The sequence below is a fragment of the Grampus griseus genome (assembly GCF_964374135.1).
Source record: "Grampus griseus genome assembly, chromosome: 18".
In the NCBI taxonomy this organism is placed as follows: Eukaryota; Metazoa; Chordata; class Mammalia; order Artiodactyla; family Delphinidae; genus Grampus; species Grampus griseus.
In genome coordinates, this window is record NC_139012.1 from 11,269,871 (window position 1) to 11,291,930 (window position 22,060).

Consider the following 22,060-nt stretch of genomic DNA (forward strand, 5'->3'; position numbering starts at 1 on the left):
GCATCAACCGCCAGACACAAAGGCTCAGACAACTAAGGCAGCAGGTTAGACTCCTGATCTGAACGCCCAGCGGGGTGGCTTTTACTTACACTTATAGAATCTGGCAGCGACATAGCCTGCAGGAGTGCCCAGCAGCACCCATAAGACCACAGCACAAGTCATCAGTGCTCCTCTGTTGGCAGGTGACAAAAATCCCAGGCAAGCAAAAACTAAAAAATAAAGTTATGAATTTTATTATGGTTTCCTTTGAAGTGACAGAAGACCCCTCTCATTTTTTAAACAATGAACTAAATACAACTTCATGAAAATACGCTCTCTTACCAGGCAACCACACTGAAACTTAGTAATATTTAAGGCGCTGTATCTATAGGATCACACATAAAGCAAGCTCCAATGTGGAAGTCTCCTGTCAGGGTCCGTAAGTCCCCACCTTTCCTGTTATCAGCAGAGGCTCACTGGATGCTCATGAGTGCTTTCAGCTCTTCTGAGATTCAAGCACAGCTTTCAAAATTAACATCAATAAAAAATATTCCCACTATAAAATATTCTCACTTTTTGTTCCTTTTAAAAACAATATTGAATCCTCTGGGGTGAAAAAAACCTTATAACATTAAAACATAAAGAGATAAAAAAGAATCTAATAAAGAACAAAACAGGGGAAAAAAGATTTCATAGTACTATTTGTTTTGTGAACACAAGTTACTGAAGGGCTTGGTCAATGACTTGGGAAATTCTGGTTCCTACCCTTATTCAGCTAGTTCGTTTTATTTGTTCTTCCCTATATAACCCTCCCAACTAATAAGAAAGGAAGTACTATCTTATATTTATAGCAATTCCTAGCTTTAAACTGCAAGTCAGAAGTTATGGTTTTCTCAGAAAGAAATCCAAGAACAGATGCAGGTGGCTTTCTAATCCCAGGAGCACCAAAGTTTCCAGTGTTTCCCCTGGGTGCACACAGCCAAGCACACACCATTGCACACCCTCTGATCAGCACCAACTGAAGAGGAGAAACTCACAATCGATGACAGGAAACCAGACAGGGTAACTTTAGACGGTCTACTGGAATTTCAGCTAAGGTGCACCCCCCACCCCCAGTTCCTCCCAGGCCTGAGAAATGGATTGTTCTGAAGCAAAACAGTCCATATTCGAGCAGTAAAGGGAAACAATCCCTATCACTTTCTAACCTAGGCTCTCTGAAATGTTCCTTCCTTACAAGTTCACTTTCTAGCTGACCCAAACAAAGACTGGAGAGGGGCAGAAGGCAGCTCTCAATAAAATTTTGAAGCAGAATTTCACCCTCAAGCATCCATTCTGCTCTAACGCCACCTCAGCGCTCTGGGGATTCTGTGCAATCGCCTGTGTCCAAACCTCCTTCATGACTCATTTTCCCAACGTACCCTCTTCAGTGTAATATACTGACAAATGCTAGCCTCACTCATCACAGCGGCATCTCCTTATCTAAGTTGTTAGTAGATAAACATGTTCTAGTTAGTCTTCAAACTGAGCTGAAAGGTGCAAATCAGTAAACCCCAAACTTATTCAGGTGCCAGACATCTGGCATTGATAATTCTCTTCCCAAACATTTATGTGGTTAATTGCATCATAAAAACTTAGAACAATTTTACTAGTAGAAAATGATTATAGTATTAGGTATTTAATATGCAACCAAACATAAGGACAAATGTTTGCTAAAAAAATTATTGAAAGGTCAGTGGTTTCTGAATTCTTCTAGTAACATTCATGTGTTACTGTTCATCAGTAGCACACAACAATAAAGGAAATATGGGGAAACGAATGCATAATTCAGAAAATTCTTTTCATAAACAGTTTTTTCTCTTGTAACTAGGAAAACTGAAAGACCATGGCATTAATATATTTCCAGAGAATAGTCTCAGAGCCACTCCTGCAGCTGATGAATACCTCTAAGGGATTTCTATTTTTAAAAAAAGAGAAGAAAAAGATTGTCCTAATTGACAAAACCTTAATAAAATATCTGAAGATTTTCAGGTGGCACAAGGAAGAGAGACTTTTTGTGTAGGAAGATCTTTCCTGAACACTGCTAGAGAAAGAAAGAGGTCTTGCTTCCTAAATCCTGCCAAGATGGAAAGGTCTACAAAGAGCTTCCTGTCCCATCTCCTTCTCCTTTCTCTCTCAGTGGAAGCCAAGAAACCTTACGCTCTGGTGGGACAGGATAGTCAACCTGCGTGACCCTGCTGCCAGGCTGCCCAGACTCAGACCCAGATGGTCTTTGAGGATCTAGTCATCTGCAGCTCCAGTGCTCCCACAACAAAGTCCTGGTCTCTATGCAGCTGTGAGGGAGACATGCAGAGTCAACTTCTGGCACAGCTAACCTTGCCCCAGGTCACTTATGGCCAAAGCACACAGATTCTGAGAACCAAGAGGACTCTCAGAAACAACCTAGCCTGGCTACAACTCAGGAAAACTGGATTTCAAATAATTATTTAGAGAAAGTAATTTCTACTTTGTAATTTTCACTTAACACTTACATAGAGTCACGAAAGTCATAATTAAAATCTGTGTCCCTGATCCCAGGAAGACTGACAGCAGCATTCCTTTTCTTGGAGGACGGAATATATCACCATGAACTAGCTTCCAGCCAAATTCTTCCTGGGCATCCTCCTAAAAAGGGAATAAATTCGTTTATGTGCCATGTGGTATCACCAAGAAAACTAGACAGTTTGTTCACTGTTGAATATGCGGATATGGAAATCTAAAAAAAAAACCTTACAAATGTTAATATTTATTTCAGTTTTGAAGTATAAAGCTTGACTCATGGAGCTTTATATAGCTTTCTTGAATTATTTTGAAAGGAATGTTGTGTGTTAAGGTCTATAAATATAGTTACTGAGAAACTTTAAAAAGTAATACAAAGATAATGTGATACCTACTTCTAGTCTAATAAGTCAAGCTTTATGATCCAATTTGATGGCGATTTTAAGTCATACTCTATAGTCTTCTTAACCTACACTTACTAATCCCCAAAACAAGCAAATGGTATTAGGTCTCATAGCTACTTTGCTTGTATAGTAGGCTTGGCTGTGAAAATATTAATAAGCTTGTGTCACCAGCCCAAACTGCTCCCCTATCTCCAGACACACATACACACCTGCCTAATCAACAGCTCCACTGGGTTGTTTAATGGACACCTTGAACAGAATTATCCACAGTGGAACTGATTCTCTCTCCCCACCTCTACCTGCTCTACCTGCACTCTCCCTCAGTAGATAAAAGCTCTATCCTTCCAGCTGCTCAATCCCCAAAACCTTAGAGTCATCCTTGATGCCTCCTTTTACTTTTTTCACACTTCACATACAATCCTTTAACAATTCTTACAGTTCTAGCTCTAAAATATATCCACAGGATCCACCACTAGCCCCTGGTTCAAACCATCCCTTCTTACCTGGCTCTCACGGAATTCATTAAACTAGTCTGTGTTTCTGCCCTTGTCTCCATTCAGTTGATTCTCAATACAGAACCAGAAAGATCCTTTTAACTAATCAGGGGTTCAGATCAGAAACGTGGGGTCATTCACTGGCTTCTCTCCCTCTTCCACCCTCTCCACAGTCAACTGGTCGATCAGCATTCCATCCCACCTCCTGAACACCCTCTGTATCTATCTGCCCACTTCCCTACTTCTTCCCTGCCACCATCCCCTATCTCTGGGAACTCTCTAACAGTCTCTTGACTGGTCTCTGTGCCTCCAATATTGCCCGGCTCCAAACGATTCTCCACATAATGTTCAAAGTGATTTTCCTGAAACATGAATCTGGCCACGTCACTGCTGTTTAATATTCTTCAACAGCTTCTCAATGACCTTCAGAATGCACAGCTTAGAAGTCCTTCAAAATTTGGTCCCTGGTATTTTTTCAGCCTCCTCACTTAACATTTCATCCAGGGTACATCTGTATCCCTCCCCCAAATTCCCACTCAAATTTCTATCTTTGCGAGCAGTAGACAAGATTTAAAAACTAACATTCTAGTATTTTATAGTTTCACATTTTCATTTAGATCATTAATCATTTCAATATAAGCAATAAAGTTGGAATCTACCTTATTTTTTTTCTAGATGGCCACCCCCCCTTATCCAAAACTATTCATCAAATCTATTTTTTCTTTGTTGATACACTTTTGTTAACCTCCAAATTTAGACTCATTATTATTATATATAGAAAATATTTACTTGGAATTTCTTCACCAATCCTCCTAAATCTCTCTTTAGGATTGTTATTTATTTATTTTCTACTAAAGTATTTCTATAGTAATTCCTTCAGGTCTGACAGACTGATTGACTACTCAAGTATTTCTACAGACATTCCTTCAAGTGAAGGTGTGTTTGTGGTCAACTGGTTTTGTTAGTCTGAAAAAGGTATTTCACCTTCATTTTTGAAAGACAGCATCTCTGAGTACATGATTCTATGTAAATAGTTAATTTCTCTCACTACCAATTTAAAAATATTATGTTTTGAGCTTCCATGGCCAATTTAATTGTTTTTCCTTTGCAGATGTTCACTCTTTTTCCCCTCTGGCTGATTCTAAGATCTCTTTTCTATGGTGTTCTGTGGTTTTGGCCAGTTGATCTAGGTGTGGATTTCATTTTATTTATTCCTTGGATATACTGTGTATCCTTTATCTATGGATTCTTATCTTTCATCTGTGCTGGAAAATCGTAGCTGTTACTTTTTCATATATCTTATACTCTGTCATTAATAATCTTAATGTCTGAAATCTTTGGGACCTGGTGTAAATTTGTTGTTTATTGTAAATTTTTGTGAATTTCTGATGAATAGATCATACTTTATTGACCTTAAATGGGGGGAATCTTGCAAATCCAAATTTGAGAGACTCCTTCAGAGTATTTCTACTCGATTCTGCTGAGAATCAGAAGGCATTTACTAACCTAGAACCATTTTGCCCCCCTTCAAGAATCCAGGCTTAATACATAGGAGATCAAGGTTCACCATGACCCAAGGTTTAATGTCCCAATTGGTTAAAAACTTGATATGAGCACGGGCCCAAAGGAGAACTTCAACTTCTCATGCTTGTACTGCTTCCTGCTGTGGCCTCACTCAATTTGGGGGGATGGGGTGGATCTGGGGGAGTCCTTGGATACCTTTTTTTTCTTTTTTTTTAACCTATCATAAGCCCAGCAATGAATCAAGTCTGGTACATCAAGGGCTAATTTGTTTATTCATTCATTCAACAAATATCTGTTATCACCAACTATATGCTTGGCACTGTTTAAAACACCAGAGGTACTACAGTGAGTATAACAGAAAAATTCCTCTTCTCATGAGTACACCTTCTCATTGGAAAGGCAGACAATAAACAAAATAAGTAAAATATATAGTACTCTAGATGGTGATAAGAAGTATGGATGTGGGGTGTGGGTGGAGAGGATGTAATTTTAATGGGATGGTGAGGAAGGTCTCACCAGGAAGATCATGTCTCAGTGAAGACCAGAAGCACGTGAGGGAGCTCTCTGAGGGATGAACACTTGAGGAAGACAGAAAAGTAACTGTAAAGGCCTGGAAATGGGAACCCGCCTGAGGTGTCTGAGGAACAGCAAGGCAACCAGCATGGCTGGAGCAGAGCTCCAAGAGCTACTGCAGAGCCTTATGGGCCACTGTAAAGACTATGGCTTCACTGAGTGCAGTGGAAGTCACTGGAGGGCTGTCATTGGGAGTGAAATGACCCTGAACAGATACGCTCTGATGGCTATGATAAGAGACTGGCAGGAGGGAAAGAATGGGAGCAAGACTGGAAATAGGGTTTCCTGGCCTGTACCCCAAGGCCACCTCTGTACAAATAAAGAAAAAAATTCCATTAACTCAGCAATTATTTGGAATTGTCAATTATGAACAGAGTATTGTGAAATTATTTTAATCAAATATTTAATAAGGCATACAACCAATAAAATCATGGAAAAGCAACTGTGGAGTTCAAGTGCTAAAAAGCTTCTAAACATTAATATGTTCTTTTTTTCTAATTAGAAAAAGAGAGATGGGGGGAGCTAAGAAGCTGGGGAAGAGAAAACAATGAAAATCTGAGTTTTATGTATTCATTACAAGTAGTGATTCTTGTGGAAATTTTGTTAAAGAGCTGCTAGGAAATTAAAAAGTATAAAATGTAAAACATTATGGAACTTAAAATGCAAATAGATGAAGTTGAGGCATTAATTACTTTGAATCCACCAAAAGGTTGAAATGATAAAAACTCAGTTAAAATTAATTTTTAAAAATTAAACATACACACATACAAAAATTGCTTGGGAGCTATTCTACTCAACTTTGCTGTTTCACAAACGGAATGTCTGCTGGAAATAGAGACTCTGACAGAGTTGATGGCACGTAAGTGAAAAGAGGGCAGAGCTGGAGCTGTGCACCTGCACCCTTTCTGCAACCTCTACTGATGCAGATGAGGCTGTGAACAGTTCAGCTCTGAGAGCTGCGGTCACTAAATTTCTACAGAAAACCAATCCTTAAGGATCATTTTCTTATTTGAAAATGTGAATTCAGGGTAACTTTTGAGAAGAATGTTTTAAAAGCAGATTCTGTCTAAAGCTATTATTTAAATTTTTTCCAAAGAAAAAATAAAGACTATCCTCGGCAGACCAAAGAACAGTTCAGATGTTTCACTCACCGTAGAATCCATCTGATTATATCTGGCAATATCTTTATGCAGCGTCCGTAGCATAATCATAGCCACCATTCCAGACAAGAAGAGGACAATGACCAAGGAATTCATGATGCTGCAGAAATAAGCATGTTAGGATTAATCTACAGCTTAATCTTTGGAACAGCAAAACTCTTTAAAAACTATTTATTGAGTAACATTAAAACAGCATTAATCAAATTAAAAACTTGACCTAAAATCCAACAAATTCAATGAACTGTGTTCTGCTGCACGGCCTTCTAGTGGATACATAACTGTATGTACTTATCATAATATAATTTTGTGGTCTGTTGAGAACTAGAATTTTTTTTCTCCACGGTCAACATTAATAACTACTGTGCCCAAATTAGGGCAACATAAGCTGCAAGGATCAACAATGGACTGGTCTGTACCCTCAAGAAATCTACTGAAAAACAGTTACTCAGTAAATTAATGAGTATCAAAAAAGATTAGTCAGTAAAGTAGGAAAAGGAGAGCGACGGCACCATGAACAGCTCTCTAGATAAAAGTTTTGAGTCATGCTTAGAGAATAATAATAATAATAAACAGTCGTAACAGCCGCAGTGGCTTGTCTACTGAGCCCTCTTCCGTGCCTGGTAAGGTGCTCAAATGCTCTGTTTCATTACCTCCTTCAATCCTCAGAATAGTCCCATGAGACAGGTTATTTCTAGATAAAGAAATGTACTCTGAGAAACTGGGTGATCTAGCCTGACTCACAACCAGTGACTAAAAGCCAGGACTGAATCCAAGTCTATCTAATTCAAAAGCCCAGCGTTCTGAATAACTGGAGAATCAGAGTGAATGGGATGTTCAAAGGGACAGAGAATAAAATAAGGACAGAGCATAAAGAAGATTAATTCTATACTCTTACCTAAACCACTGAATGTGGGTATGAGGCATAGATTCCAGAATGTAGTCCCATCTAGATGCCCATCTGATATTCTTATCTTCCTAGAGGGATTTAAAAACACACACACTCTTTAAATAAGAATTTGCCAATGAAGCGTATTAGGAATCCAAAAATTTCCATTCACAGCTTAACATTCTAGTCAATAGATACAATTCCTCATTATCATAACTTGGGTTAGTCATGAGACTTATGGACCTAGATTTACTCAAGTCTCAGGAAAATTAGGATAAAATTAAGCAGTAAATAAAATATAAGAGTTCCTAAAAGTATCTACTTACTTGTATTTTTTTTAAAGTCTTACTTTAAATCTTAATTAGCAAAGGCTTATTTTAAATGTCAAGATTTAGAGCTTTAGAGTATTTAATTATTTTCAGAAAATTGAGTGGAATAGCTTATTCTTTATTCTCTTTGATGCTATCTATCTATACCTATGAGACATCTAACCAGACCAGAGTCATAACCTAGGTACCTGAGCATCTGGCAGGTGTCACCCACACTGAGCTCTTAATACCTAGAAAGAAATATATACAATTTACTGCACCAGGCTTGCAAAATTACACACTATTTAGGTAGGGACAGTAAACGTCACAACTACATTGGATTGCCAAGATAGTTTATTAAAAATAGAGGTGGAATATTGCCCAAGATTCTCATAAAATGAACTTTTACTTTCCTCCTAAGAAAACACTCCCCTGAATTACCTAAGAACCTATATAGATTATCTACCATCAGGAAACTCTCCATTTAAGCTTACACTCAAATCCTGATTTTAAAAATGGTGTTGTTTGCCCAAATGCTTGTTGCATATCTTTGACACTTTCATACCATCCTTCATGCCTCATTTCTACCTTTTGCCTTGTTTGTATCTCCTATGGCTTAACACTTTTAATCAGGCTCAGTTCTCCAATTCCCCATACTTCTTATTTAAACGAAGACTTAGTTTCGGGGGCAATTATGTTGCCTGGTGCACTGACAAACTATTCCAAAAATTAACTCATTAAAAGCTTATCTATTTGACAAGCTAATCATATTTTTAATTAGTTTAAGTAATATGAATTTAAAATCAATTTCTGAGTTATACTAAAGATAAAAATCACACTCACCTGGAAGCTAACAGAATAAGTATAGGCAATTCTGATCTCCCCAGAAGCCTTGTTACTTATATCCATGGGGGGTCCAGAGCAGTCTGTTTTATCTATATGGGTGTGCTTGAAGCTGTGGGAAGAAACATTTTGGCAAGATGCTGATAAAATAGTTTTTTTAAATGGAGTAAGGTTAGAGATTTTGTACGTATTTCACAATGCTGCTGATAGTCAAAAGTGATTCATATCACACTGAATAGTACAAATATTTACTTCATATAAATAAATGGCTTAGTTATAAGTGTACAAAATTGTTACTCAAAATAAGAACCAAACTTTGGAAAACATTACTTGAAGAGCATTAAATAATCTTTAAAGAAATCAAAACAAACACTGATGGAGTTTAAATTAACTGCCATCCTGTTACGGCATGCATTGCTTTACCACTAGTGGCACAAGAAAATGGCTATATCAGTTGGGTGGGGGAGTGGGGAGTCATGGAAAGAAAAGAATACTCAATCAAAGAAGCATCTCACAAATAACTGAGGAGTACTTTCACACTAAAAAAGCTGACAATTTGAAGAGATGCCCTTTCAATGACTTATCACATACTGGCATCTAACACTGCATGGAGACTTTCAAAATGACACACTAATCAGCTCATTTGGGCCTCTGAAAGCCGCAAATATCTGAGGTAATGCTTTTCCACTGTAGAAGGGAACATGGTCCTAACCACTTATGTTCTCCATTCCAAGCTGACATAGAAAAGCTGTCAAAAACTGACTGAAAAACAAAACAAAAAGGCACCCTGGCTACTTACCATGACAGGAAAATAAATATTTGTATGGTTTCTCTGGGAAACCCATAACTCAATAACAAACCATGCTAAAGGAAGTTTTAGTAAAATCAATTAAAACACCAAATTATACGCCAGAATACTGATTAAGGAAAAAGTTAATTGGTCCCAAAATATTTATTCTTTGGGTCTAAATTTCACTTACAGTTATTTATTTTTATCTATTGTATAATTACCTTTTTGGTTCAAGTTTAGCAGCCACTAATCTTGCTCCCATGGATCCAGTTTCAACAACATGGTAGTATATTTTGATATCAACATGGTTAAAGATGTAAAATGTATCTCTTTCATGGAATTCTGACTGTGGAGCAGAACTTAAAGTTAGTGGTAGAAAACTGGCTATAAAAGTGTCGAAATATAAAATTTTAAAATAAGCCAAAACAAGTAAGAAAATTTGAACTTGGACAGAATTTTAATCCTTCCCCATAAAAATGTGTAAGTTTTAACTTTTTTTTTTAAATTGTAGTTGTTTGTTTGTTTGTTTTTTTTGCGGTACGCGGGCCTCTCACTGTTGTGGCCTCTCCCGTTGCGGAGCACAGGCTCCGGATGTGCAGGCTCAGCGGCCATGGCTCACGGGCCTAGCAGCTCCGCGGCATGTGGGATCTTCCTGGACCGGGGCACGAACCCGTGTCCCCTGCATCGGCAGGCGGACTCTCAACCACTGCGCCACCAGGGAAGCCCTGAAGTATAGTTTTTAATAGAAGTACAATGCTGTGCTAGTTCCTGGCGTACAGCAAAGTGATTCAGTTATATATATATATATATATATTCTTTTCCACTGTAGGTTATTACAAGATATTGAATATAGTTCCCTGTGCTATACAGTACAACCTTGTTTATATTTTATTTATAGTAGTTTGTATCAACTAATCCAAAACTCCTAATTTATCCTCCCCCCCTCTTCCCCTTTGGTAACCATAAGTTTGTTTTCTATGTCTGTGAATCTGTTTCTATTTTGTAAATAAGTTCATTTGTATCATTTTTTTAGATCCCACATATAAGTGATATCATATATTTGTCTTTCTCTGTCTGATGCACTTCACTTAGTATGATAATCTCTAGGTCCAACCATGTTGCTGCAAGAGGTATTATCTCATTCCTTTCTATGGCTGAGTAATGTTCCATTGTGTGTGTGTATATACCACATCTTCTTTATCCACTCATCTGCTAATGGACATTTAGGTTGCTTCCATGTCTTGGCTATTATAAATAGTGCTGCTATGAATATTGGGGTGCATGGATCTTTTTGAATTAGTGTTTTTATCTTTTGCAGATACACGCCCAGGAGTGGGATTGCTGGATCATATGGTAACTCTATTTTTAGTTTCTTAAGGAACTTCCATACTGTCTTCCATAGTGGCTGCACCAACTTACATTCCCAGCAACAGTGTAGGAGGGTTCTCTTTTCTCCACACCCTGTCCAGCATTTATTATTTGTAGACTTTTTGATGATGGCCATTCTGACCGTTATGAAGTGATACCTCATTGTAGTATTTTGATTCTCATTTCTCTAATAACCAGTGATGTTAAACATCTTTTCACGTGCCTACTAGCCATCGGTATGTCTTCTGTGGAGAAATGTCTATTTACGTCTTCAGGCCATTTTTTTGATTGGTTTGTTTTTTGTTGTTGTTGAGTTGTATGAGCTGTTCGTATATTTTGGAAATTAAGCCCTTGTCAGCTGCATCATTTGCAAATATCTTCTCCCAATCTGTAGACTGTCTTTTCATTTTGCTTATGGTTTCCTTTGCTGTGCAAAAGCTTATAAGTTTGATTAGGTCCCATTTGTTTATTTTTGCTTTTACTTCTATTGCCTTGGAAGACTGACCTAAGAAAACATTACTACATGAGAAAACATGTCAGAAAATGTTTTGCCTATGTTCTCGTCTAGGAGTTTTATGGTGTCATGTCTTATAAAGTCTTTAAGCCACTTTGAGTTTATTTTTGTGTATGGTGTGAGGGAGAGTTCTAAGTTCACTGATTTACATGTGGCTGTCTAGCTTTCCCAGCACCACTTGCTAAAGAGATTGTCTTTTCTCCATTGCATATTCCTGCCTCTTGGTTGAATATTAATTGACCATAGTTGTGTGTGGGTTTATTTCTAGGCTCTCTATTCTGTTCCACTGATTCATATTTCTGTTTTTCTGCCAATACCATGCTGTTTGGATTTTTGTAGCTTTGTAGTATTGTCTGAAGTCTGGGAGAGTTATGCCTCCATAAGCTTAAACTCTTTATAAGCCAAAACTAACTGGCAGAGGTACAAATTACACTTCTTTAAAGTTTTAATTTTTACATAAAACTTTAAAAGTACCTGACAAGACATCTCTTATTGTCTAGCTTTTCCCTTAGAAAATAAAACAAATAAAATTTTAAATATTATATGTTATGAGCATGCTAAATGTTACACATTTTAACACTTTTCCTCCACAGAAGTTTAAAACTTCAGAATAAACCAATAACCTAAATTATTCAAGAGTCCTTGGTCAACTCTCACAAAAGCATTAACCAAATAACCAGTTTCATGATCAAGCTCATGCTAACTTCTACTACCAGGTCATATTCATTAAGAGATTAAATCAGGTTGACTTCATTATACAAAATTTAATATATATCCCCAATAATTTTGATTACTTTCTAAATTAATGTCTTCACTTTATTATTTTATTTTTTAAATTGTAAAAGAATGGCCTCAAAGATTGATACCTTTTTAAAAAGGTATAATATCAAACTTTTACAATACAATATTCTATGGACTTAAATTTGCAATACAAATTTCATGGACTTATTATGATGTCTTTTTGGCAGTCAACCATGAACCTTTTTTTAATATGTAAGATTTATGAATTTAACTTTTAACAGAGTCAGAACATACAAAGTCCTAGCCCATAGCATAGTGTTTAGCATATAAGAGACACTGCCAGTAAATGTTAAACTGAATCTGAATTATTTTAGTTCTAGAGTTATAAATTGTTAATCTGGCTTAAATTTAAAGACTAGGTATGGGAATTCCCTGGTGGTCCAGTGGTTAGGACTCAGCGCTTTCACTGCAGCAGCCCGGGTTCAATCCCTGGTCGGGGAGCTAAGATTCTGCAACCTGCACATCACAGTCAAAAAAATAAAAAAAAGGACAGAGTAGTTGTCCTTCAGAACATCTGAACTGCACTCATTCAATGAATATAACAATTTTTGTCCAGATAAAGATTGACTCCTTCTACCAAAGAGCCATATTTTAAAAAATAGCATAGAGTTAGTTTATCACAAACTTACATTAATAACACAGGCATCTTTTGCATGGCCTTTATCTGTAATGTAACAGCCAATAGGAAATCCAGGATTACAGAACCTCTGACCATCTTCAACATCATAACACCATGTTACCGGCATATTATCCACAATCCTATGCACAGAAATAAAAGTCAAGTTAGAAACCACCAAACATGACTAAGAATTACTTCCCAAATCTGTGTCAACACTTTGTAAAATGTAAATGTCTAAAAATGCCTTAAGGTGTCAAAACTACAATCAAAGAATTTTGATAAAATGTGGTACTTCATAAGTAATAGTATTGTGCCAATATCTGACACACTGTAGTGGGAAAAAAAATCTCTACACCTTCTTTGAAAAGGAGTAAATAAATTAATTTACTGCGATCGCTAATATAACAATACCATTATCTAGACACCTAAGGATAATTTACCTTCAGCGAACACTCAACAGCTCTAAATAGGTGCAAAGCAATATATTTAGTTCCTTGGGAACAGTTTATGGAATAGTATAGAAACAAACGTCTTTTATTACTCAGGTAATTCAATAAAAAGGAGAAGAATATAACTGCCAAGATATAGGGAAATATTCAACTGAAGGGCCACGCGAAAAAGTGAAAATAATAGTATCATCTATTAAAACCGTGTAAATCCAACTTATGTCTAAAAGAAATGCTGCTATAAAGTTAGAGAAATAAATCTTTCAAGTTCTATAGTGAAAAAACTTTTTTTAAAAAAAGGATAAAAATAAAGAGTAAAATTTTGTAGTCCTGTATAATTACATTAAAGTGCAAGCATAGGGTCTCCTATGCCCAAAACGCATCACAGGATACAAATTTTTAAAATTACTAAAAATATACTAGCTGTATTACAGTCATAAGACAACACTCCAGGGCATGTTTTATTTGTGAATTAATGTATGCCTTAGGAAGTAAAATTATGATTCTGTATTCACCCAGGGTGTACGTTAATGACCTAATAAAACATGTCTCGTCACACTTAAATGCTATTTAATAGTACCCAATATACTAAATTTTAGAATCACCTACACTATTAAGTTTATTATTATTATAGCCAGCAGGCTAGTAGTTCCCAGGAAAATACCAAAATATCAGAAGCATGAAAACCATGCTATATAATATAAATAATTCAGATTTTTTGGAGGCCTCAAGAATCAGTTAATTGCTTTAATTTTTTAGATAGACAATGAAGTTCAGTCAATGAATATAAAAGAGCAATATATTAATTGTAATATCTTTACACTATCAGAGAGAGTACTACATAAAATTACAGTGCTAGTTACAAAATGAGAATTAAGGGGCAATTTAGGGTTTTTTTTAAAGGTGAACATCCTAAATTTATCATTTATATAATGCCTTGACATAACCTTTGCCTGGCTGGAAACAAACAAAACCCAACAAACCCTTGGAAATAAATGTAAGAAAACTTAAAGAATATAATTTTCAATTACTGCCTTGCTAAGTTGGGAAGTAGTAGCTATTGAAATTCATAACACCAAAAATATTTAAAAATTCTATTTTCAATCTGATATAGTGAAAAAGAGTAAAAGAAGAGGACTCAAAAGGTTAAAGGTCGAATGACTGGCCCCAATTTTTTACCATTAAGGACTGCCTTCCATTATTTCCCTCTACCCTCATGGGCTCCATCTGAAACACTTCTGGCAGTCAAGCTTCATTTATTAATAAATCAATTTTCCCAATAAATTAATTTCTAGAGTTTCTGATGAGAATGGAATAACCCATGTTGCCACAGTACACTCAAAAAAATAAAAAAAGTGCAGCCAAAAGCAAAGAAACTTGGTATTTAGGTTATTCTACATAGTTTTTAAAATTTATTTATTTTTATTTTTTTTCATAGTTTTAATATAAGTTAATTTACACTATCTAACTGGGGTTTTGAATTTTTGAAAATAGCACATCATTCCCCTTTGCCAGCCTACGGGATCCAAGATTGGCACTCACTAGACTAAAATATCTTCAAAGACCCCTCTCTGTCCAATAAGCCAGAGTCTGGTGGTTTTATGGTACTAAAAAAATTTAAGTACTTTGATAACTAGCTAAATAAATTACACTTTTATAAATAAAATGTCACAAAGATGTGGAAACTTAGGCAAAAAGTATAATCACAAAACTTGTAGAGTAGAGGGAATTCAAGTGTCTGCTGCTGGTATCAAAACATTAGTCAGGGGACTTCCCTGGTGGTGCAATGGTTAAGAATCTGCCTGTCAATGCAGGGGACACAGGTTCGAGCCCTGGTCCGGGAAGATCCCACACGCCGCGGAGCAACTAAGCCCGTGAGCCACAACTACTGAAGCCCATGTACCTAGAGTCCATGCTCAGCAACAAGAAAGAAGCCACTGCAATGGGAAGCCTGCGCACTGCAGCGAAGGGTAGCTCCTGCTTGCCGCAACTAGAGAAAGCCTGTGTGCAGCAATGAAGACCCAAAGCAGCCAAAAATCAATAAGTAAATAAATTTATATAAAAAAAAAATCAGTCAGTCTCAAGAATCAAGAAGTAGTTTAACGTTATTCACAGAGTAAGCCAAGAAGATCCTCAAATTACATTCTAAAGTCCCAAATAAGAATTGAAAGTATTCATCAATTTAGATATAAAAATTAACTACTGTTAATTAACTGACTGTTCTCTATAATGAGAACAATGAGTTGGTGCACTAACTAATAATCAGTCATTTTATTTGTTCAGAAGGTAGTGTGGTTAAAGTGCTATGGGGGAAGAACTACAGTTCATTCATGTGATGGAATGGTATACAATTACAAAAAGAATGAAGTAGATATAGATCTATAGATGTGCTTTACATGGAAAAATGCCCATATTTTCTTAAACAAAGTGATCAATTTCAGAACAATGTGTACAATAATTCCATTGTTATTTTAAAAGGTACATACTCTTTTTTTTTTTGCGGTACGTGGGCCTCTCACTGTTGTGGCCTCTCCCGTTGCGGAGCACAGGCTCCAGACGCACAGGCTTAGCAGCCATGGCCCACGGGCCCAGCCGCTCGGCGGCATGTGGGATCTTCCTGGACCGGGGCACGAACCCATGTCCCCTGCATTGGCAGGCGGACTCTCAACCACTGCGCCACCAGGGAAGCCCGGTACATACTCTTTTATATACCTACATGTGCATAGAAATCTGGAAACAGGGCTTTCCCTGGTGGCGCAGTGGTTAAGAATCTGCCTGCCAATGCAAGGGACATGGGTTCGAGCCCTGGCCTGGGAAGATCCCACATGCCACGGAGCAACAAAGCCCGCGTGCTACAACTACTGAGCCTGAGCTCTAGAGCCCGCAAGCCACAACTACTGAGCCCACGTGCCACAACTACTGAAGCCTGCGCGCCTAGAGCCCGTGCCTCACAACAAGAAGCCACGACAATGAGAAGCCCGCGCACCGCAACAAAGAGTAGCCCCCACTCACCACAACTAAAGAAAGCTTGTGCACAGCAACAAAGACCCAACACAGCCAAAAATAAATAAATAAATTTATATTAAAAAAATCTGGAAACATACAGGAGAAATAATAGTGCTACCTCTGGGGAGCAGGATTAAAGAAGTTGAGGGTAGTAGAAAACACTTTGTATAATCTTTCATATTTCTAAGGGTTCCTGCTATTTCATCTCTGTCAACTCTGCTATCTATGCTTAAAATCAAATTACATAGTAAAAATGTCTGAAGTCAGCCAAGGACAGAAATATACTCAACTAATGGTTCACGTAAATGCATCAATATGAATCAAATATTTTCTAAATGTGTAATGAACTGATTTAAGGACTAAAGCCCATTGCCTAGAATTACCAGACTGTATATCTGTGATATGGCTTAGAGTTTTTGTTAATGGATTCAGACCTGAAATAATAAACTTTTCTGATTCAACTACAAAAATCACTATCCACCAGCATTGTTCCAGTTTATTTTTTTAGGCAGAATTGTTTAAGTTTGCAACTATTTTAAATTATTCTTCTTGTTATTAAGCATCTTGGGATCAAAACAGTACCTATGTTAATTGCATCATAAATAAGTTAAAAATATTTCTAAGTACTTTATTGTCAGGAATCTACTGAAGAAGAGGTGCTTCTGTTATCTTTAAGAGGAAGACTCTAAACAGGATTCTAAGAACAGAGGGTAGAAGAGAAAGCTAAAAATCACCCATAGTGGGCTTCCCTGGTGGCTCAGTGGTTGAGAATCTGCCTGCTAATGCAGGGGACACGGGTTCGAGCCCTGGTCTGGGAGGATCCCACATGCCGCGGAGCAACTAGGCCCGTGAGCCACAACTACTGAGCCTGCACGTCTGGAGCCTGTGCTCCGCAACAAAAGAGGCCGCGATAGTGAGAGGCCCGTGCACCGCAATGAAGAGGGGCCCCCGCTTGCCACAACTAGAGAAAGCCCTCGCACAGAAACGAAGACGCAACACAGCAAAAATAAATAAGTTAAAAAAAAAAAATCACCCATAGTGACCTAAAGAGTCATTCTTTCATTCAGTCAACAAATGGACAGCTGTCAGAGTAAATGGAGGTAGAAGGGGTGAAAATGAGCCTTAAGGCTCATAAGGACTGAGCCTTAAATATGATTTTGAAGGCTGGAAAGGACAATTTTAAGCAAAGAGAAAACACCAAGGGAAACTTTTCAATTACTGATGAATGAGAAATGTATCCTGAGTTACATTAACTCAGCAATTAAGTAGTATTCTCACAGTAGCTTACAGGAAAAAAGCTCTTGGCTTACCAGAAACCAAAGAAATGAAGACATGGAGGAGACTTTCAAGTTCCTGTTAGCACTGAGGGTCAGATGAGAAAGAAGCTGACGCAAGTGTAACAGGTACGTTTCCTTCCTTCTAACAGAGCCCTGCTATGGGAGACTCATTTCTATGTGGTTCAGTTGTATTTTACCCAGGTCTAGCCAATCAGAGTGAATCACCCTAATCACAGACTCGTTCATGAATGGGCATGTGACCCAGGGTTGCCCCTCTCTAGGACTTTTTTGTTCTACGAGGATGGGGAGAAACCAAGGAGGCAAGAGGGAATGAGAGGTTCCAACAATCCTACTGAGCCACAGGATCTGGTCATGTCCAAACTGAAATCAATGGTTCTCACCTCCCTGAGTGAGGGCAAACGGGTCTGAGATAGTGACAGGACAAACATTCAAGAGGAAGTCTACAAAAATAGTCTTCCTGTTCACCACCTCCAGCACCTTACACTTTTTGGAAGAGGCAAAACATATGTAAACCATGACCACCAGAGAATACAGGCATTTGTTGGCAAAATTATCTGGAAGAATAACAATTGGTTATATTTAAAAAGTTGGGTTTTTGAGACCCTTTTTTAATACTGTTTGAATATTGTATAGTAAGTAAATACTCCTGGGGAAGCAAAAAAAAAATTTTTTAATGCTTTTTGATTATAATGCAAACTGGTAAAAACATTGTTAATGTTACGTCATGTTTATAAAATAAAAAACAGATTACACAAATTATAAGTATTTTTATTGGAAGTAGATGCTATTTCTCAAATATCAAATGAAAGTTAAATTTTGTTTTCCTATGATCTTTTTCACGGCCTGCAAGTACAAAATAACAGTATTTTTCCAGAAGACTGATCCAGGTCCTTTCCCAAAGCACAAATATGCTCCTTTTAACTATGTATGAATAAAAGAAGTGCTCTAGGAAACAGGTCTGTGTACCTAAACAAGTACCAGATATTACAATAATCTAAGTGCAGAAAATGATGATACTTTAAGCTGTCAACCTTAGTAATCCTCTGGCAAATAAAAGTCACTACTTCATATTACTAATAACAAAAAAAGGAAATAAATTTATTTGCTATTTTTATAGAATCAATGAAGTATTTACACATTCAATGAAACAGAGGTTTCTTCTTGAAAAGGAAAAAGCCCAAAATCCCAAATCTCCACGTCTTACCAGTGATGTTGATAATTCAGTAACATGCTTTTTTTCAAGAATTCTAACTTTTGTTTGTCTTCAGCTTTCTCTGTATGGTATGTTTTTGTACAAACAAGCTTACAGGTCTCCTCCTTATTAAATGTAAACTGTATTAAAATAAAGTGGAAAGCAAATTAAGAAAAAATATCCAGGTCCTTCATGCCTGTAACATAAATAGAGTAAAAGCACTGGTCTCCTTAAATTACTTAAGTGCATTAATATTGATAATAAACATATAGAAATTCCCCACAGATCAAGCAGATTTAAATTTCAATCTTATTCTGTTTCTCTAAAACACTAAGTCATCAATTTTTCTAAGTAACAGTTTTTATTTTTATTTTTGATAATTTCAACCAACCCATCTCTTAAATATAAGTGAGTCCTAGGAGGGGAAAATACCCACACATAGAACAAAACAACATCAGTATCTCCATAATAATGTCCCCTGATAATGTTTTGGAAATTACGGATTTGAAGGCTTCCTATTAATAAACAGGTAAGGTTTTATGTCTATGTATTATTCATTCAGTGGATATTTGTTAAGTGTCTCCTATGCACCAGGTGATGGAGGTTCAGCAGTGAACAACACAGACTGTGATGACACAAGAAAAAGTTAAATCTGGATGTCTAGAATCAGAATAAATGTGATTCTTTTTACTCACATTTGAAAAGATTGTCAATTTTTAGGATGCTATGTAATAACAAAGTTGAAACAAAAATTGATAATTTTTTAAACCAAAGTTTAAAAACTAAGGAGTCCTCCAATTCTGGAGTCTAGGACTTATTTCATGAGCATGAAAACACACACATTATATTATTCACAACATATTATATAACGTAGGTTTACTTTACCAGGGCCTATTTATGTCTTAATTTAAAAAATCCATTTCCTAGTTTTCTTAAGGCTATAATTTATTAAACTAATTATATATACTCCATAATGTAACTATATATAGTCCAATACACCTTTTAATAAATTCAAACTTTATTACAGGGAGTAAAAAAAAAACCCAACTTGCATATGTTTCACTTCAGAGTAGTCCATTCTTTTATACATTATTTATTAAAATCCCTAAACCAGTTATTGTACATCATCTGACAAACCAATGTTTCAAGTGTAGTTCACTGCTGCCACCTGTCAGCCAATAGTTTCGTTCTCAAGGCGTTGCTATTTCTGTGAATACCGCAATATTTATGTAAATATTTAATAGTTTAAATTTTATATGAACCTTATAGGTTCCATCTAAAAGACCGGGAAATGAAAAAAACAAACGTATACATACTAAGGAATCAGAGGGATGTGTCAAACTTAAAGCAGAGAAGAGACATTATTAGTTACCACAAAAGTAGCAAATCTTACACCGCAGTCCGACGCTCACTGGGCTCAGGAAGTCAACGGTGTGTTCAATTGTGAAGGAAAATAGCAACCCTAAAGACGACACTTATCCATCATAATAAACGCTTATTACCTCATGTAACCCTCCTAACAGCCCTATGACGAAGTCTTCTTTGCTGACTCCTCCTCCATCTTCCTGACCCATTAATACCAACTGCCCCAAGGCCCGGTCCTTGGAATTCTTCTCTTCACTATTTTTACCCACTCCCTTGGGGAGTTGATCAATTCCTGGCTTCAAATACCAACTATACACTAATGGTTCTCAAATACACGTATCTAGGCTGAATCCCTCCTCCAAACTGCAGACACATATTTTCAACTGTTAACTCAACATCCCTACTTGTATGCCTACCAAACATCTCATGTCATGTCAAAACAAACTCTTCCCCATTCCCTCCAAACCTGCTCTTCCCCCAGACTTTCCTATCTTAGAAAACAGAAACTCCACACCCCACATCCCACCTCTCGGCAAACTGTTGGTCCCAACGTCAAAACACAGCCAGTTTCTGAGATGCTGGCCGCTTCACAACTCCCACCCTTACCCCAATGATCTGAGTCACCATTAAGTCATGCATATTTTCAGGACTGATAGTGAGAGACTCCTAACTTGCCTCCTGGCTTCTCACTCTCCCACGGTCCATTCTCTCTACAACAGTCCTGGTGATCCTGTTAAAATCTAACCCTACCCAAAACACTTCAATGCTAACCATCTTGCCCAGATGTACAGGTCAAAGTCTTTACAATGGCCTATGATGAGTGGGCTACATGATGTGGTCCTATTACTCCTTTGCCCTCATTTCCCACTATTCTCTGTCTTGCTCACCTGCTTGAGTCGCACCAATTTTTCTCTGTACCTTGAATACACTGGGCGAGCGACATCTCAGAACCTTTGCTTTTGCTGCATCCTTCACCACATCCTCCCCTCTCCCCACAAATTCACATGGCTCACTCCCTTACTTGCTTCAAGTCTTTTGCTCACCTCTCAGGTAAGACTTTCTCTGGCCTATTTAAAATTGAAAATTCTCCATCCACCATCCCTGATTTATCTTCAATAGTTCTTTCATCAGCAACTGACACACATGTGTTTCAGTAATTCGTTTTGTTTCCTTCTCCCCATCAGAATACAAGTCCATGAGGACAGAGACTTTTTTGGTTCACTGCTGTACCCCACAACTACCACAGTGCCAGGCACGTGAAAGACATTCAGCAGTTATGTTAACTGACTGAATGAGTGAATATGAGTGGTTAGACTTGAGATTTTATGATCCTATGATAGGTGGCTCCAGCTTCACATAATGCACACGATATCTTGCAGTTTTTTTCCTGACCTCAACAAAAGTCATCGATAAAATGGCAAAGCAGATTTGGGTTTTGTTTTGTTGCTACTATTATTTTTACTGCAGATCTAAAAGAAGGCAAAATTCTTTGAAAAGAAAGGATAAAGAATCAATACTGAAATCAATGCTGAAAAATACATCAATACATTTATGGTTGCCTTGGGGAAAAAAATCTGATATCTTGGTCCCATGTTTCTGTTAACCTATGCCTTGATCTTAAGAAATGCTTGCTCTGTTTCTTTAAGCTTGGGGCTTAAAGAACTTGTTTTAGCACAAATCTTGATCCTAAAAAATTCTAGAAAACTCCGGGAAAATGTTAGGTGCACATTCTTTGTCCATTTTAAAACACTCCTTCTGTTCTTCTATTTTACCTCAACTCCTAGGACAAAATTAAATCTGAAAAGCACTAGGCCTGGGCTTCCCTGGTGGCGCAGTGGTTAAGAATCCGCCTGCCAATGCAGGGGACACGGGTTCGAGCCCCGGTCCGGGAAGATCCCACATGCCGCAGAACAACTAAGCCCGTGAGCCACAACTACTGAAGCCTGCATGCCTAG

General features: G+C 37.3%; 1 protein-coding gene across 1 annotated transcript in view; it reads right to left on the bottom strand.

The window, feature by feature from the left end:
• TM9SF2 (transmembrane 9 superfamily member 2) overlaps positions 1-22,060 on the bottom strand; it is a gene marked incomplete at its 5' end in the record, with an annotated part of 56,069 nt that overhangs the window by 17,679 nt on the left and 16,330 nt on the right. The window contains 8 exons of the mRNA XM_082675811.1: positions 90-209; positions 2,508-2,640; positions 6,661-6,769; positions 7,565-7,644; positions 8,707-8,818; positions 9,718-9,842; positions 12,809-12,938; positions 18,753-18,880. Of these exons, the coding sequence (XP_082531937.1) occupies positions 90-209; positions 2,508-2,640; positions 6,661-6,769; positions 7,565-7,644; positions 8,707-8,818; positions 9,718-9,842; positions 12,809-12,938; positions 18,753-18,880 (937 nt within the window). The remainder of the gene's footprint in view (positions 1-89; positions 210-2,507; positions 2,641-6,660; positions 6,770-7,564; positions 7,645-8,706; positions 8,819-9,717; positions 9,843-12,808; positions 12,939-18,752; positions 18,881-22,060) is intronic.